This window comes from Lepidochelys kempii, chromosome 3 (assembly GCF_965140285.1).
Source record: "Lepidochelys kempii isolate rLepKem1 chromosome 3, rLepKem1.hap1, whole genome shotgun sequence".
Lineage (NCBI taxonomy): Eukaryota > Metazoa > Chordata > Testudines > Cheloniidae > Lepidochelys > Lepidochelys kempii.
In genome coordinates this window covers 157,780,358-157,797,930 of record NC_136382.1, presented here as the reverse complement: position 1 = coordinate 157,797,930, position 17,573 = coordinate 157,780,358, and the positions used below count along the sequence as shown (strand labels likewise).

Here is a 17,573-nt window from a genome sequence, read left to right as displayed (position 1 = left end):
GAAGCATCTGGCAGGTCCCTCTGGCTCCTAGGGGCTGGGTAGTGAAACTAGGGGGGAGCAGGGGGAGCGGCCACTCCCCCCACTGATCACATCAAAAGTGGCGCCTTAGGCACCGACTCCATGTGTGCTTCGGGGCTGGAGCACCCATGGGGAAATTTTGGTGGGTGCAGAGCACACACTGGCAGCTCTCCGCCCCACGCCCGGCCCCAGCTCACGTCCACTCCACCTCTGCCTCCTACTCCGCCCCTGAACACGCCGCCCCGCTCTGCTTCTTCGTCCCTCCCACCCGGCTTCCTGCGAATTAGCTGTTCGCACGGGAAGCCGGGGAGGGCTGAGAAGCAAGCGGTGGCTTCGCGCTCAGGCCCAGGGAGATGGAGGTGAGCTGGGGTGGGGAGAGGCTCCCCTACGCGTCCCCCGAGTTACCTGCTGCGGCTCGGGCGGCCCTCCTCGCGCCCCCCCTGCCCCAGCTCACCTCTCCTTGCCTGGGCCTGAACACGAAGCCGCCGCCTGCTTCTCAGCCCCCTGGCTTCCCGCTGTTGGGGACACTGCGGCATGGCCACTGGGTAACTCGAGGGGATGGAAGACCACGAGTGTCAATGAAGCCCCCTCGCACTAGGCCCAGGTGTCCTTGGCCCCCCCCTCCTGCCTGGAGGCACTCGCAGCAGCTCTGCGTGCTAGGCCCAAGTGTCCTTGGCCCCCCCGCCTGGAGGCACACACAGCAGTTATGCTGAGAATCTGCAACAATATGTTGCCGAGTCAGACTGCCTGAAATTAAGCAAGGCCACACAGGGCAGATATGGAAGAACAATGCTGAATAAAGCAGCTTTATGTATAGTTTAACAAATGATACAGAGAATCAGGGAACTAGCTGGGAACTGGATTGGCTGGCTATATGAATACTTGGGGCAGCTTGCTATTGGATAAGTATGCTGGGAAAAAGGATGTATAAAAGCCTGTGTAACTTCCTGCTCTGTGTGCAGGATTTGAGATTTTATTCTCCCTGTACCTTTTTGCAGCTGCAAATAAACTTTTCTGCTTCTCCACCCCGTTGTGATTATTGGGTGTAGCACACCGGGTAACGAACCACTCAAGCTGTTGTTCAGCCTCTCGGCACTGGGTGCCGGCAACACCAGGCAAACAGCTGATTAGCGGGAAGCCTGTGGGGGGGCGGAGAAGGATAGCGGGGCGGCGCGTTCAGGGGAGGACGCAGAGGCAGAGCGGAGGTGAGCTGGGGCCGGGCGCAGGATGGGGCGGGGAGCTGCCGCTGGGTGCTCTGCACCCACCAAATTTTCCCTGTGGGTGCTCCAGCCCCGGAGCACCCACGGAGACAGCGCCTATGGCGGCCCTTTTGGCCAGTGGTTAAATTTAGAAGCCCTTTTAGAACCCTCGTGGGACAACCGGTTCGAAAAGGGCTTCTAACTTTAACAACCGGTTCCAGCAAACCAGTGCGAACCGGCTCCAGCTCACCACTGGTGCTGCTGAGTCAATGCTGAACCCATTGCTGACACATATTGTCCTAAACTTTCCTACTGTGTAGCCAGGGAGGTAGAGTGCAGAAAACAAACAAACAAGTGCTCGTAAAATAATACATGCACTGCTGGTGGCTGCCCTGATAGTCTGGCAGAGAGTAATCAAAATGAGGCTGCTTCTGGGTGTGGCAGTTGGTTTTAGTTTCTTGGTTTCAGTTTTAAAATTGCTTGAGCTGGTCAGAGCAGTTTGGAAAACAGAGCTAAAGGTGGCTCTTTCCCAGGTATTTTAAAAAAGCTAAAGGCAGTTAATACCAGTAAAACTGGTGCTTGGAAGTGACTGCCTATAAAGAAAGGAACCGAAGAAAGGAAAAGTTACAGAAAGCGGAGGAGAGCAAATAAGATTAGTCACTACACTGTGACCATTTTTCTGTTCTTCAGTTTTTGGAACTGTGTTGGCACCTACAGAGTAATTCGCATGGATCCAGAAATTAAGATGATGATGCATTAGGTAAAGAAATGCACAGCAGCACAAGTTTGCCATGCCTTGGTGGAGGGCTTTGTGGAATGCTCTGGAACAGCCAGTGAGAAGCCAGGATTAAAGCCCAGGAGAATTGAAAGTTGCATAACAGAGAAACTGGGGAAAAAGCAAAATCAAGAAACGGGAACACAAATTCGTTCCCAGAGAATTGACCGTTTCCTTGTCGTTTGCTGTCATGCCACATGCCAGATCTACATGAGGTAAGGATACAACAAACTAAGCACTCGGAGCCCAAATGAGAACATTATGCCGAGCTCTTGATCCCTCAAAACGTTTAAACACTTGTGATTTTAAGCATGTGAGTTGCCCCATTGCCCTCTTTGTGGCTACTTACATGCTTAAAGTCACAGGTGCTTAAATGCACTGCTGGATTGGGCATAAGGACCTAGTTATCTGTAGTCCTTTAGAAGCATGCAGAGTGTGTGTGTGTGTGTGTTTTTTTAAATGTTTATTTCCTTTCATGTGGAAAGCACTGGAGTGTTACAAATCGTAAGCAGAAAAATGACGAAATAATCTCACAGTGACTCTGCTTACTGATCTCTGTATATCAGGTGAAAATTAAGAGAGGAAGTCCTCACTGTTTTGACAGGAAAGTATCTTATAAAGTTATTGATGCTGAGGCTGGTTGTTGTTGGAAAGGGCAAGTATAAAAAAATCACAAGTGTTCTTGGTTCAGTGCAGTGATAAACAGTTGGAAAAACTACGTGGAGCTCAAAAGCAAAATGCTGTTAATTCTGTAAGCTCTAATAGAGCCAGATTTTTGGGTGCATCAGGCTCGGCCGTGTCTTTCAGAATGGAAATGCAATTAAATAACTTCTCAAATTAATCTAGTGCTATATCAGGGGGGCAGGTCACTTTGTTCTTTCAACTTCTCCTGTTCTATCATTACTGCTGCAGAAGCACTAGCCACTTGCAGCTGGCACACCTCCAGATCAATTCTTATATAACTTGGGGGTGGAAATACGGTCAAACATTCCTAAGTCTGACACACGTTGCGTGTCTTGATGCCAGTAGTGCTTACTTTCTTATGGTGTGTAGGCCTGCTCTGTGATCTCTAGAGTGAATTTGGGCAGTGCACAGGATGGCTTCAGAAAGGACAACTGATCAGCTGATTTTCTTTGTGAACGGCCAAAAGGTAAGAGAGATTCCAACTTTTTATTCTCTTTGTTCTTGGATCCTGGCTGTGTTAATCAGTCACTTTATCATATTCTCTTCCACTGAAGTTTTCTAACAGAGCAGCAGTAGCAGTAACAACGACCTTTGAAGGTTGGGATGTATCGTAATAGCTCTGTGGATAGAAATTTCATGCTTGAATAATAAAAGTATAGCAGTAGGGCTATATTACTGACCACCTGCCCAGGACGGTGACTGTGACTGTGAAATGCTCAGGGAGATTACAGCAGCTACAAAAACAGAAAACCCAGTAATAATGGGGGGGTTTCAACTATCCCCATATTGACTGGGTACATGTCACCTCAGGACAGGGTGCAGAGATAAAATTTCTATATGCCATTAATGACTGCTTCTTGGAGCAGCTGATCCTGGAACCAACAAGGGGAGAGACAATTCTAGATTTATTCCTAAATGGATTACAGGATCTGGTCCAAAAAGTAAACATAGCTGAACTGCTTGGTAATAGCAACCATATAATTAAATTTAACATCCGGGCGGGGAGGGGAGGTGCGGCGGTGATTCCAGTGAAACCCACCTACCACAGTAACATTTAACTTCAAATACGGAAACTACACAAAAATGAAGACACTATTAAATGGAAATTAAAAAAGAACAATATAATAGAGACTCAAACTAATTGTATAAAAAACCAGTAAGAGAACAAAAAATGCCACGATGGCTAAACAGCAAAGTAAAAGAGATGGTTAGAAGCAAAATACATCCTTTAAAAATTGGAAGTCAAATCCTACTGAGGAAAATAGAAAGAAGCATAAACTCTGGCAAGTCAAATGTAAACATATAATTAGGTTGGCCACAAACAAACAAACCTATTTGTAAAGCAAACTAGCAAAACACACAAAAACTAATAGCAAAAATGTTTTAAGTACATCAAAAGCAGGAAGCTTTCCAATCAGTAGGGCCACTGGATGGTCAAGGTGCTAAAAGCAGCACTCAAGGAGTACAAGGCTGTTGCAGAGAAAACTAAATGAATTCTTTGCATTGGTCTTCACTGCAGAGAATATGAGAGAGGTTCCCACACCTGAGCCATTCTTTTTAGATGACAAATCTTACGAACAGTCCCAGATTGAGGTGTCAGTAGAGAGGAAGTTTTGGAACACCTTTCAAAGGTGGGTGGTGTGATTCCTGCACACAGTGGAAGCCTTTGAACAGTGAATTCCGTTTTTCACAGCATCCCCTCACTCTGAAGAGGTTTAACGCTAACCAGGATTGTGGTCTGCATCCTGCAAGGCACTGAAACCAGTCAGGACTGCCACTCTACTGCACTCTCAATAGAATTTACCTATGTCCGTGTTCAATGTGGGGCAAACCCTGCCCCTATTTTTATGGCCGTTGATACCATGAGACCAGTGCAGTTCTACTGCCCAGAGACGAGCATGGTGGGAAGTCATGTCCAGGTGTGCACTCCCTGTGCATTGTGGAGCACAGATCTATGGAGATTCCTTGCATGCTGCTCAAGAGTAGAGCAGGAGTTGGGGCTGGGCCAGAGAATCAGTACACCGATTCACTGGCCTTTCTTTCCCGAGGAGAGAACATGGTGTATGGTTTCTTGGTTCAGAGGCTGCCATAGTGACTGTGCTGCTGTTCTGCATTCTGGGAGCAGGATTCCTACCATCCCAGTTTTCACCAAACAAGGCTGTGCGGTGTGGAGTTAATCAGCTTGGCCATCTGCTGTGCATGAGGGCAGGATATGACCCTATTCCAGCTAGAGATGGGACTGAGTTGTGAGTTTGATTCCCAATCTGGATTTGGATCCAAACTTTCCTGAGATTTCAGGGATGTTTGAAGTCAAGAGCTCTGGTCTGTACCTCTTACAAAGAGTGTGCTGAGCCATGACGTTTGGATCTGAGCCTACCCAACGTCTGAGGAGAGCAGAGGTTTGGTGTAGAGTGTTCTGGCAGACACCATTCTTTAGTTCTCTGGTTGGAAATAGGGGCTGAGCTTGAGGCTGCTTATGCAAGTGTCAAGACCTAACACAGCAGAAGGACCGAGTCAGCAGAGAACTTGGTTGGTGGCACTCCTCTTCCATTGCCTATTGGAACTGTAATTGTAAGGGGTCGATCCTGAAATCAATGGGGATTATTTCATTTTGCACTGTGCAGGAATAGAAGTGTGAGGTACTCAGATCGTATTTGAAGGGTCGAGTACCTAAGCGGACAGACAGAATGAATTGGGGTCCTATAATGCTACACACTGAGCAACACATAAATAGACATTATTTCCACCCAAAGAATTTAAAAGTCAATTAGAGATGATACAAATGAGCCTAACGAACAGTTGGAGGAAGACCCGAGGGAGGACAAAAAATAACAATAATAAATAATAAACAATAATAAATAATAAATCATGTAGTTAGATAGATTAACAGTGTTCACAGCAGTGTCATAAGGCAGGGCCAACAAGTGGGGCCTTGTTCTGATCGCACAGTAGTTTTACCCCAGGGGACTCTATTGAATGCAGTGAAGTCACTCCTGACTTACACAGGTGTGTGGTCTTATTCAAGCCCTGGGATTGATTCCGAGTGGCACTGAGCACCCAAAACTCCCAGTAGGCCCAATATTCCTCCTGCAAGTTTTACATGCAGGCAACGCCATTTACTACAATGGTGTTCGTGCTGCTTTACAACGATAGGAGTAAGAGGTGAATCTGGTCTCTTGACTTGAAAAGGAGGTGTGGTGAGGGTGCCCAGCACGTTATGTATTTGCTCCAATGATAAGGAGCCGCTTCCATTCCAAGGCCCCAACTTGGCAATGATTTAACTTTTGTGGAACTTACACACATGCTTCAGTGCTTTGTTGAATAACTGGTATCTTAAGGCTTTGCTGAATCAGGGCCTAAGCCCATATTTTCAGCCATTTACAACTTCCCAAGTAATGGCCATTTGGTGATGAGACTTCTTGTGTTTATTCTTGGTCCACAATTGCATATTTTTAGGAAAATCTCAAGAAAACCTATTTGGCCATTTGGGGTTTATTGAAGCATGAAGAAAATTGGCCAGTGGCTTATTTTTTATGTCTGGATAGCTCAAAAAGAGCTTTGCTTGAAAGGGCCAGGCCGGGCATGTACATAGACCACAAACAGGGATGTGAATTTTGCTGTGCTTGACGATAGTGTGATTTGAAAATAGTAATTCTCAGAAGGATCTGAAGTAGGGAACTGCTTCTCGTTACTGAAATAAACACATAATGAGGTACCATTTACTGCAGGTGGAATGGAAGCCATTAGCCATGGGAGGAGAGAGTGGCAGCCATGCAGGGGGATGCAATGCAGCCATGAATACTGCCCTCAGGTTGGGAGAGGGGATTCTATGCCCCTACTCACCAGAGCAGTTCTCACACAAAGACTTGCAGCCTGTTTACTTGGGGGTGTGGGTGTGTGTGTGTGTGTGGCGGGGGAGAAGGGGGTGAATTTCACCCGTCAGTTTCAGCAATTGCTTAGTGGGAGTGTGGGACAGAGCATGCTGGAATGTAGGTGCCTTTTTGATTGAATGCTTATTTAAAAAAACAAATCAAGGTCGTAAGAAGCCAGCCCCTTCCTTGAGATTGTTGTAGTGAAGACTCTAGAATTAGAATCCCACAAAAGTCAGGAAATTCAGAGCCAGGTATGTTGGCGTATACATCCAGCTATTATAACTAGCATTGTGTGACAAAATAGGCTTGAGAGGCCTGATTAGCTGTGGGAACCTGAACTCTGAAATTCTGGACTTTTATGTGATTACAACTTAATTTTGCACTACCGTAGGCTTTTAAAAATGATCGAATGAGTATGTTACAATATGAACCAATTTTGTGCATCTTACTGTTTAAATTTGGTCCCAGCATAACCCGAAAGGCTCAGCAGCATGTTAACGAAAATCTGACTTCGCAAGTATGTTTCTCTACTTTCCCAGATCACCTGCACAAACCAGGCTCATGTGTACCTTCACACTAATGCCATTACAAAGTTTGCAACTTTGTCCTTGAAAGTAGCCAACATTACTGAGATACGTATGATAATCAGGGGTGAAAGTAACTTAACGGACTTACCGGGTACAAAGGGCGGCCAGGGTCTTGGGCAAAGTGGGGGGAGACTCTGGGCCCCCAGAAGGAGCAGGGCCTCTGGCAGAAGGGGCGGGGCTGGGACCAGACTCCCCCAGCCAGCCCTTTAGTGCTGCCCGGCCCAGGCCGCCTGGGGCTCAGGGGGCGATTTAAAGGGCTCGGGGCTTTGGGTGCTGGGGCAGTAGCGGTGGCTGGGAGCCCCTGGCCCTTTAAATCACTGCCAGAGCCTCAGGCCCTTTAAATTGCTGCCGGAGCCCTGGGGTAGTGGCGGTGGTGGCTGGGAGTCCTGGGGCTCTGGTGGTGATTTAAAGGGCCAGAGGCTCCCACTGCTGCCGGGAGCCCTGGGTCCCAGGGCAGCTGCCCCTTTTGACCTCCCCTCCGCCCTCATCAGCAGCCCTGCCAGTACAGTTGGCTGTGTACCGGCAGCCACTTCCTTACCGGTATGCCGTACTGGCTTACTTTCACCTCTGATGGTAATCCCCACGCTTAATATACTTCCAAAGGAATGCTGCAAATACCTCTGTGATGCCAGTCACTTGAAAATATTATATTTGTAAAGATTTGAATAATGAGGAGTGCCAGAGTCCATTTGCCTGGCAAATTATCTGTTTTATGAGCTGTATATGTAACCACTTCCCAGCTACATTTTGCAGTAGCACTTTAATCAGCCAATTATAAAAATGTAGGTCTTATGAGAAAAAAAGCTCAAAGTACAGAGGGTGATAAATTATCTTATCTTGGGGAGGGAGGAAAGGTTATAAAAGTGCTCTTTGCTTCAATCAGACTTTCAAAACTGAGAGAGATTATCTTAAGTAAACTGTAACGACTGTACTTAGGACTCCTACATTGTAAGAGTCAAGAACACATTAACACATCCTATTACGCAATTTTACTGGAAATGTGCCTTAGTACTCTGTTAATACTGACGGAGCAAAACAAACCCGGCAGGCCAGAAGAAAACAAATACAAAACTTTGATTTCTGACCACAAGGGGAAGGTTCAAGTAAACCCGAGTTTTAAATCTAATAAAATAGGTAACAGTAAACAACATTACCAACAATCAAGACTGAGTTGACTGAAATTGCGCAGATTAAGATTCCGCCACACCAAAACCAGCCATTTCCAGGTTCGAGATGGGTATTAATGTCACAACTATTAATAAAACATTTAAAAAAGGTGCCAGATAAGCTTCATGTCAAGTCAGAATCAGTGCTGAATCTTAGGTTGTATCTCCAGATCCAACAAGAATTAAATAGCTTGTTACCTTAATAAATAACATCTAGCAAGAATTAAACATTTTACTGTAATAAATAACTTTCTAAGGTCAGCATTTAGGTTTAAGTGAGTATTAGTTAACTCAGTATTAGAGATGGGCATGAACCAAAATCCTGATCCAGGCAATCCTGAACTTTGGATCACTTAATAGTTCTTTGCTCATATGAACCAAACCTCTGAACTTCTTGAGGGTCTCACATCACTAACAGAATTTGTTTACATACGACCAAACCTATTAGAACATGGTGTTTGGATCAGGGCTTCTGCAGGAGAGATAATGGACTAAACTCCAAGATGCCAAGTGCTTTGTCCCTCCTTAGTCTATGTCTACATTACGAAGTTAAGTCTACTTAAGTTACATCGATATACAGCTACCGCTGTAATTAAACTGCTGCTGTATGTCCACACTATGCTTCTTGTGTCAGCAGAGCAGTCCACAGTAGCAGCTCTTGTGTTGACACAGAGAGCAGTGCACCGTGGGTAGCAATCCCACTGTGCAACTGGCCAGAGGGTGTTTTGGAAAGGGATTTCAATGCCTCATGGGAGCAAGGGCAAGGTCACATGATGGTTTCTCAATCCCATTGTTCCATGGGCATCCTTTTAGGTTGCCAGCCACTTTTCAACCTGCAACCGAGCCGTCTCTGTCAGAAACGATGGATCCTGCACTGCTGTTTGGTTTTGTGCTTTGTGTTATGAACACAAGTCTATAAGAGGAGCTCAATGGGGGGCTATTTGGCCGAGGGATGTCTTGAAGGAGCACATTAACATGGAACCACAGTAAAGTGTGTTGCTGTAGTGTGCTGAGCCTGACATTGTTTGTTTGCACCGTGCTATGAACCTTGTAATGATTGCTGTGTGTACCCGAAAAGTGACACAGTTTAAATCACTTCTTAAAGTAGCACTCAGTAATATGACCAAACGGACGTTACTGAACACTAACACAAGAAGCCCACATAAGTGTGTGTGTTTGTTGAGGGAGTGTGTGTGTGTGAGAGAGACAGTGTGCATGTTGGGCGAGTGAGGCAGAAGCTGGTGCACAGACAGGCGCTCCCCTGAACTCCCACCCCAGCTCAGTGGAGACCAGTACACCGGCAGGGTGAGGGGGACACCCCGACATCAGCCCCCGCCTCCCTCCCTGGCTCTACACAGCACAGCAGTCTCTCCTCCCACCCCCAGCATCAGCCCACCCTGTCTGCCTGCTGCCGGGGAGAGCAGGATTCCATGTTAATGTTTTGAATCTGTGATTACCTCCGAGTTCTCCCACAGCTTCCTCTGCCCACAAACCCAGGAGATCCACCCCCTCCCATGTAGTCCAGGCAGGAGTGTGTTTGCTGCCAGGGAGCCAGCATGCTCAGCTAGGCAGTAGCTATGTGAGCTCTCTGTGCTGAGCAATTTCAAAACTTCCTGGGGCTTTGAAAGGGGTGGGGCACGTGTCTGCGTAGCTGGCGGCAGGGCCATGGAGTTCAGAACAGTGAGCAGAGAAGTCATGGTGGGCATTGCAGGATATCTCCCAGAGCCCAGTTACGGCGATGTAAAGAATGCAGTGTTTACACTGACATTGCGTCATTGTAACTATGGGCATGGCTTCACTTGCAGTTGTAGAGTGCTGGGAGTTAAACTAGCCTTCAGGGACCGCAGCAGGGAAAACTCTGCCGAGTGTTTACTCTCTCAGCTGGAAGCACACTGGTGTGGCCACAAAGACCAATGCATTATGATAGCTATCCCAGCATGCAAGTGGTTGCAACGTGCTTTTCAAATGCGGGGGGGTGGGGTGGGAGTGGGTTTTTGGGAGGCTGAGAGTGTGTCAGCTTGCTGTCTTGTAAGTTCAGACAGCAGCAGGCCTCCCTTCCCTCCCACCTCCCCCCACCCCGCACCCCTCTCTCTCTCTCACTCACTCAAAGCAAGCAGCATTCCTCAGTAATGGTTCCTTTGTCCCAGAGCAGATAAGCAGCCAGCTGTCAGAAACGGAGCTTTGAAAGGGCATATCTGCATTCCTACAGCGAGTTCAAAACAATGACAAGAGTGGCCACTTGACTTAAGGGGATTATGGGACATTTCTGGAGGTCAATCAGAGCGCAGTAATGCAACACCTCGTTCACACTGGCGCTGCTGCGCTCCAGCGGGGGTGCAGCAAATGTTATTCCACTTGCTGAGGTGGAGTACCCAGCAGCGCTGTAGCTGCGGAGTCAGAGCGCTCTACGTGCCTTGCCAGTGTGGCCTGGTAGTGAGCTAGTGCACCCGGGGCTCCTTTATTGCACTGTAACTCACAAGTGTAGCCAAGCCCTCTGTTGCAAAAAGCTCTGTGCCTCTCATTGAAGTGGTTTTATTTTGAGAGAGAGGAGAGTTAAATCAGTGTGTTCACCTCCACTAGTTTTCTTGACAAAAGCTGCCTTTTTTTGACAAAACTGTGTAGTATAAACGAGGCCTTAATCTGCTGCTAACCCTGTTTCTGGGATGCTTCACTTTCCTGACCTCTATTGTGCTATATAAGCAGATTTTAAAAGTGACAGGCAGTGGGGAAAGGGATAAAGTTCATTGGTATAATGCTGTTGATGTGAACGGAGTCGCACCAGGACTGAAGTTCATCTTCAGAGTCTGTATGTCTGTCTCTTTAGATATATAAATCTTGATTATATGTTTTACAATACTTTTCTCTTCTTTCAGGTGTTGGAAAAAAATGTGGACCCAGAAACAACTTTACTGACCTACCTACGGCGAAAATGTATCCAATGTCAGGAAGAACTGTATATGGTTTCAAATGGTTATGGCATTTTGCCGTTGTTAGCTGTTGCTATCAAACCTAACCAGACAACGTGTTTGGGGGTGAGAGCCGTATGCAGATTGGTATTATTTTGGACGGTGAGTTCATCAGCTCATCAAAGTTAAGCAGCATCAAATCTAGCTAGTACTTGGAAGGGAGGCCTCCGATAGTTGCTAGTGATTCAAGATATGACGGGGAGAGAGAATTGTACAAAAAAGAGCCCATAAAATTGAGAGAACAGTTCATTTCTAGTCACATATAAACTGCGTAGCAATTTCCTCGCTGACAAATTAAGGCTGTTTCCATTTCTGTTTCAATACATGAAAACCATCGATGCAAAGAGATTCCCAACTTAGACCCTATGTCCCTTTACAAAGGTGTAGTTCGTACTTACCCCAGTCTTGCTGCCATGTTCTGGTGGGTGCACAGGGTTTGGAGGAGGAAGGAGGACTTTAGCCATGTTCGTTTTTGGGTGTGGGGCACTCGCCCGCTTGTGCTCAGGGAGCGCTAACAGCAGCGTTCTGTCTGGATGCAGCATGGGTGCACAAAGGAGTGGGGAAGAAGGCTGCTGTGTCCTCTCTCTATCTCCATGCACTGCTGTTCATGAAGAGTCACCATTTGGTCCTAAAAAGAAAAGGAGTACTTGTGGCACCTTAGAGACTAACCAATTTATTTGAGCATGAGCTTTCGTGAGCTACAGCTCACTTCATCGGATGCATACCGTGGAAACTGCAGCAGACTTTATATATACACAGAGAATATGAGACAATAGTCTCTAAGGTGCCACAAGTACTCCTTTTCTTTTTGCGAATACAGACTAACACGGCTGTTACTCTGAAACCTGTCATTTGGTCCTAGGTGTTTGAGCTTGTTAATGTGTAATTCAAATAATTTAATGTTTGGGATGATCATATTCTGTAGGGAAAGCTCCTGGTTCTGTTGTTTTCTTACAAATCCAGAGTTTATGGAAAATCTGCATGGTGAATTCTGGCTCCTTGGGAAGCTTTTCACCCACATCCTGATAAAACCGATGTGACATTGGAAGAGAAAACCCTTAGATTATGCCTTGATGGATTTCCATGAACAAGCTGTGTTCTGCTATAGTGGACACATGGTTGTGCAGAGATAATCAGTTTCATGTCAATTCCAGTGGGAACCTCAATGACATTAGTATGAAAGGGCCCAAGCCTGCTCTCATTGAAGTCAATTTGCCATGGACTTCAACAGTGGAGGAGCAAGCCTAAATTGATTATCTCAGCATGGCCATATATTTACTGCAAACAAAGGCGGTTTCTCCTTGAAAATCAGTTCTGTCTTCCTCTGCAGTGCCCGATCAAGTTCACTGTAAACAATGATAAATAATTATAAATAATAATATATGATTTTGACACAGCACCTCTCATCCTAGAAGCTTGCAAAAGTTTGTCTTCTGACATTCCTCAGATAAACGCAGATGATTTGTGGATGATATGAAAAGCCCTAATATGTTTCTGGGGTTCAGTGGGCATTTTTCCTGGGTTTGATGCTACATGTTCTCTCTGTGCAAAAAACTCTTGTTGAGGTCAAAGGGATTTCAGTGTACAAAGGGCTTATGGGACTGCGCCCTGAGTTAAGACTACTAGGAGGATCCAATATACGCAGGGTGAAATTCAACCTGAGCAAGAACTGATTGGAAGGAGAAAATCACCACTAGAATAGTCTGGTAGTTTCCTCCCGTATCATCTTGTTGTGAGATATAGGAGATGCTCTCCACCCCTGTAGATGAGCTCATGGGGCCAGCCGATGCACCTGGTAGATCCCCCTGTGCCTCTCTACTGGTTCCAGCTCCCAGCACCTCCTTCCTTTGGGCTCCATTAGAACCATGCTACTGGGGACTTCCCTTGGCTATGGCTGCCCCTTTGCAAGAGAGGTCCCCAAGAAAAGGTAATACATCCCCAGGAAATAAGAACTCCTTTATTTTCCTGCATGCACTCATGTACTTTTCTTTGTACGTGTGACGTATTTGCTCATGTATATTCATCTTTCTGTATGTGCAATAAACTGATGGTGATGGATTTATGGAGTAGACAACCTCAATGAGACTACTCAAAAGTTAGACACATGCTCAAGTACCCTGCTGAATCAGGGACTTTCTTTAATTCCTGTTGTTATCCATGAATCTCCATAGCTATTGCACTTACAGGAGAGAACTTCTGTTTTCATCAACTCTTTTTAGTTAAGTTGTTTCTACAGACTCCTGAATTTGACCATCAGAAACAAATTTTGAAAATTGGGCTCTAAATCTGTCTGACTAAAATTGGCTACCTATGTTTTTGCTGACTTAGTTTTCTGAAGTTATATGTTTTTGTGTGTACCAGCACCTACCTTTTTGCTCACTTACTTGTTCCACATGTTTGTATTGGTGTCAAAATCTCAGATGCAGGTACAGAAACATATACCCCCATAGAATCTGCTTCAGTACAGACCCCTGCCCCCCACACTGACCGGAAATCCCTAGTTATCATCTATTGCCTCACACTGGAACCCATATGGGGTATCATCAAACTACTACAACCCATATTTGATGGGGACCACATCCTGAAACAAATCTTTCCTGAACCCACTCTTTTGGCCTTCAAACAACTCCACAAACCTTGTCAAGCTCATCATCAGAACCACAGACCAGGACCCGCCAACTCAAAGCGGCACCAGACCCTGCCAGAACAATAGATGCAAAACCTGCAGACATATCTCCACTGCTGCAATGACCAGTACACCCCACAACACACCTTTCCAGATCTATGGGTCCTACACATGCTTATTGCAACATGTGGTGTATCTCATCCAGTGCACTAAATGCCTCATAACAAATCTGTGGGTGAAACCAGCCAATCACTACACTCTTGAATGAACTTACACAGAAAAATGATAAAAACCAAAAACACTGTATCACCCTTGGGTAAGCATTTTTTACAAACCGATCACTCCATACCTGATCTTTCAATACTTGTCCTCAAAGGAAACCTGCACAACACCTTCAGAAGGTGAGCCTCGGAACTTAAATTCATAACAAGACATTAAAAATGATGGACTTGACAGAGATGCTGGTTTCATGGCTCATTACAACAATTTGTAACACACCTGCCTGCTAATCTGCTATAGTCCACTTCAAACCCCTTTTGAATAACAGTCTAATTCTTATTGCCCACTCCATTTCAAGTGGCTGCCTACAACGTGTACCCCTTATGCTTAACAGTCAGTCCCAACTTGTGTCTAGCTCAGATACTCTGATTTCCTTCCCCAGATCTGAAGAAGAGCTTTGTGTAGCTCTAAACCTTGTACCTTCCACCCATAGATGTTGGTCCAGTAAACTATATTACTTCACGTTCCTTGTCTCTCTCATATCTTGGGACCAATATGAATACAACGACACTGCAAAAAAAATGTTCAGCAGTATTTCCTCCCCCTTCCTGTTTTTTCGGGTCAAAATTTGAAAAATTGTTGAAAAACGTCAAGATTCAGAAAATTTTAACCAGCTCTAATAAGCGTATTGGGTACTTAACTGCTTATGGTCAGATCTTTGTGTGTCCGTCCTGTAGTCTTCACATCAGTAGTTGAGGCTTTGCTTCTGTAAAAACTAAGTTGTTGATAAGGGAAAGTGTGAAGAAAATTATGAACTCAGTTTTCAGCCAGAACCTTTGGAAAACTTTGGCTGTAAAAGGGTTGTGGGCTGTACATTTGCCAGGGCTATTGCTATGCTTCTGTATTTTCCTTAGCGCTTGTTCTCTCAGTGGGGCTACCTGGAACCAAGCTAGGCTGTGGAGAAGGTGGATGTGGTGCTTGCACTGTTATGATATCCAAGTTTGACAACTCCCAGAAGAAAATCGTGTATCCTTTGCAAGCTGAACCTGTAAACTGAGATGGAAATGAAAATAGTCATGAATCCAGGGATGCAGCACTGTTTATGATTAAATAAATGTTGTTATATAACGTTACGGTTCTGCCAAAGCCTCAATCCACAATTTAGGACGTAAACTCAGCAGATACAAGAAGTTATTTCCTCTAATGATATTGTACAATGCTTATGAAGATTTTACATCTTGTCTTGAAGCATGTGCACAGGCTCTTGTGACAGACCAGATGTCAGCTTAGATGGTGTTTCCTGATATGGTAACCTTTATAACCCTAATGTAGCATTCTCCTGTTGCAATGCAGCCCCGCATTTGCCCTGGAAAGAGTAAAATAACAATTACCCTGCTAGGATCTTTATCACTATTACATTTCTGGAATCATCTTGCTGCTGTGTGCCTGTCGATATCCACTGTATCTGCAGATATCCATTTAATCTGCAAAAAAGTTATTTCTGTTTGGCACATGGAATTATGTCATTCTCAGTTCTTGATCATTTGTGGAGCTAAACAATGAAATCAAACCAAGAAGAAGTAAAACACTGATTATTCTTTCTGTCGAGAATGGCAGAAGCTTCATATAGTGAAAATGCCATGGGTATTTTACCGTGGGTTGGTGAACATCTCTAATGAGGTCAAAGGCTGACCAAGAAAAGAAAAAGTATGGTTCTCATTAATAAATCTCTTCAATCATTCTGTCCCCTAGCAGCCAGAATATTCATTTATGTAATTTATTTTTGGGGCTACAAAGGCTGCAGAGATCAGGAGAGTTAATTATGGGGAAAGTTCTGGCTACATTGTTTGATTTAATCTTTTATCAGAGACATTTTCACTTTGTTCACCACCTACAAGAGGTGTGTCTGAGCTCAGGGCTGGAAGCCAGGAACTCCACAGTTATTATTCCCAGCTTTCACATGTCGCGTGGGCAAGTCATTTGACATCTCTGCCTCTGTTTCCCTATTTGCTGTATACTCATTTAAACTACCTACAGAGACGTTGTGAGGACTAATTAGTTAGTTTAATGTTTATAAGTGCTTTGAGAAGAATTAGTGCTGTTAGCCCTGGACCAAATCCTGCAGTTCTTGCTCAGGTGAAGTCACTGGGAGTTTTGCTTGAGTTTGGGCTGCAGGATTTGGCTGGTTGTTAATAAGTATGTCCAGTCTGTTCTGTCTAATTTAGGTTTGAACGCTACACCCATCACCATGGCATCTGAGTTCCTTTCAGAGGTGCATTAAGCAACAAAGGGTGCATTTGGAAATTTCCACTTGGCCCTTCCCATCCAATGAAGAAGGTCTAGATATGTCCCTGAGGGTGTCAGACTTCATTAGGACTCTGCCTTGTCTGAGTGGAGCTGTCATGACTCCAGTGTTTTGTCACAGGCAACATTACCTTTTTTTAGCCCATTTGCTTATCATAACCAGGCTGCCTGGAATTGTAACTGTATATATCAGAGGCTGCAAAGCAGGCAAACCTATGATTTGCTGAGCACCGCTGGCAAATGATTTTACAAACGAATGACCTTAACTTACGGTACTAGCCACTACTCTGTAAATGCTTGTCTGTTCCCCATCTGCGCATTGCATCGCGTAGCAGTGACTACTGTTGAAGGCATAGGGAGCACAAAGACAAGGTTGCATCCTGTCCAGGTGAGCTGTCTCTGCCGTTAAGTCTTAAGACAATGTAACCTGTGGCAGGCATATTTTGCGGACTCACCCTGTTAGCATAGGGCTCTAACACCTGGTAAGTTACTGCTTTCTGCTGACCCCTGGGGAGCACGCATGGCTTGTTAACTCTGCCCTGGATATAAGGGAGGTGGGAACAGCTCCTTGGGCAGTACGACCTGGGACAGACAGCTTCTACTGGAGGAACTCTTGGAACAGCCTACCCTGGGAGGAATACTTGGGCTGAGGTTTAGCTTGTGTTGTTCTTACTTTCCTTGTTAATAAAGCCAAAGCCCGGAGGGTGTGGGTTTCACCTTAGACCGCATGCGCAGACTTTGCTCGTAGTGGGAATGGCACCTAAGCACATGTCTACATTGTAACTCTCTGTTATAAGCAAACATGATATTAGGTCTCATTCCAGCTACACTGCTAGTGTTCTTGCTTTGGCCCTGCAACGTTGTATTGATCCAAGTCCTACACCAGGAGTGATTTTGTGGCTAAAGCACAGGACTGGGAGCAGGGCTGTGCAGGGCCTAGGTAGAACAAAAAGTGCAGTTTTCCCAAGGGCCCCCCAAAATGATGGGTGGGTGGCTGCGGCAAATCTGAGTGAGAGGTATTGTGACCTGGTGCATGGGGTTGCAGTGCTACTCCTGCTTGGCGCCCACCATCCATAGTGTGAAAAGTGACTCCCCTGCCCCAGCTGGGTCCACATCCCACTGTTGCTGGTGTTGGCATCATTGAACCAGACCTGAGG

General features: G+C 45.6%; 1 protein-coding gene across 4 annotated transcripts in view; it reads left to right on the top strand.

The window, feature by feature from the left end:
• Positions 1 to 1,167: 1,167 nt before the first annotated feature.
• Positions 1,168 to 17,573, top strand: part of XDH (xanthine dehydrogenase) — a 77,408-nt gene continuing 61,002 nt past the window's right edge. Inside the window, exons 1-6 of one of the 4 annotated variants that reach the window (XM_073338670.2) lie at positions 1,168 to 1,223; positions 1,908 to 2,207; positions 3,046 to 3,142; positions 11,175 to 11,232; positions 15,042 to 15,138; positions 16,696 to 16,804. In XM_073338670.2, coding sequence (XP_073194771.2) covers positions 3,089 to 3,142; positions 11,175 to 11,232; positions 15,042 to 15,138; positions 16,696 to 16,804 — 318 coding nt within the window. In that variant the 5' untranslated portion in view covers positions 1,168 to 1,223; positions 1,908 to 2,207; positions 3,046 to 3,088. Of the gene's footprint in view, positions 1,224 to 1,534; positions 2,208 to 3,045; positions 3,143 to 11,174; positions 11,233 to 15,041; positions 15,139 to 16,695; positions 16,805 to 17,573 lie in introns of those variants that run through there. The other 3 variants (XM_073338673.2, XM_073338674.2, XM_073338672.2) reach the window with 3 other exon arrangements.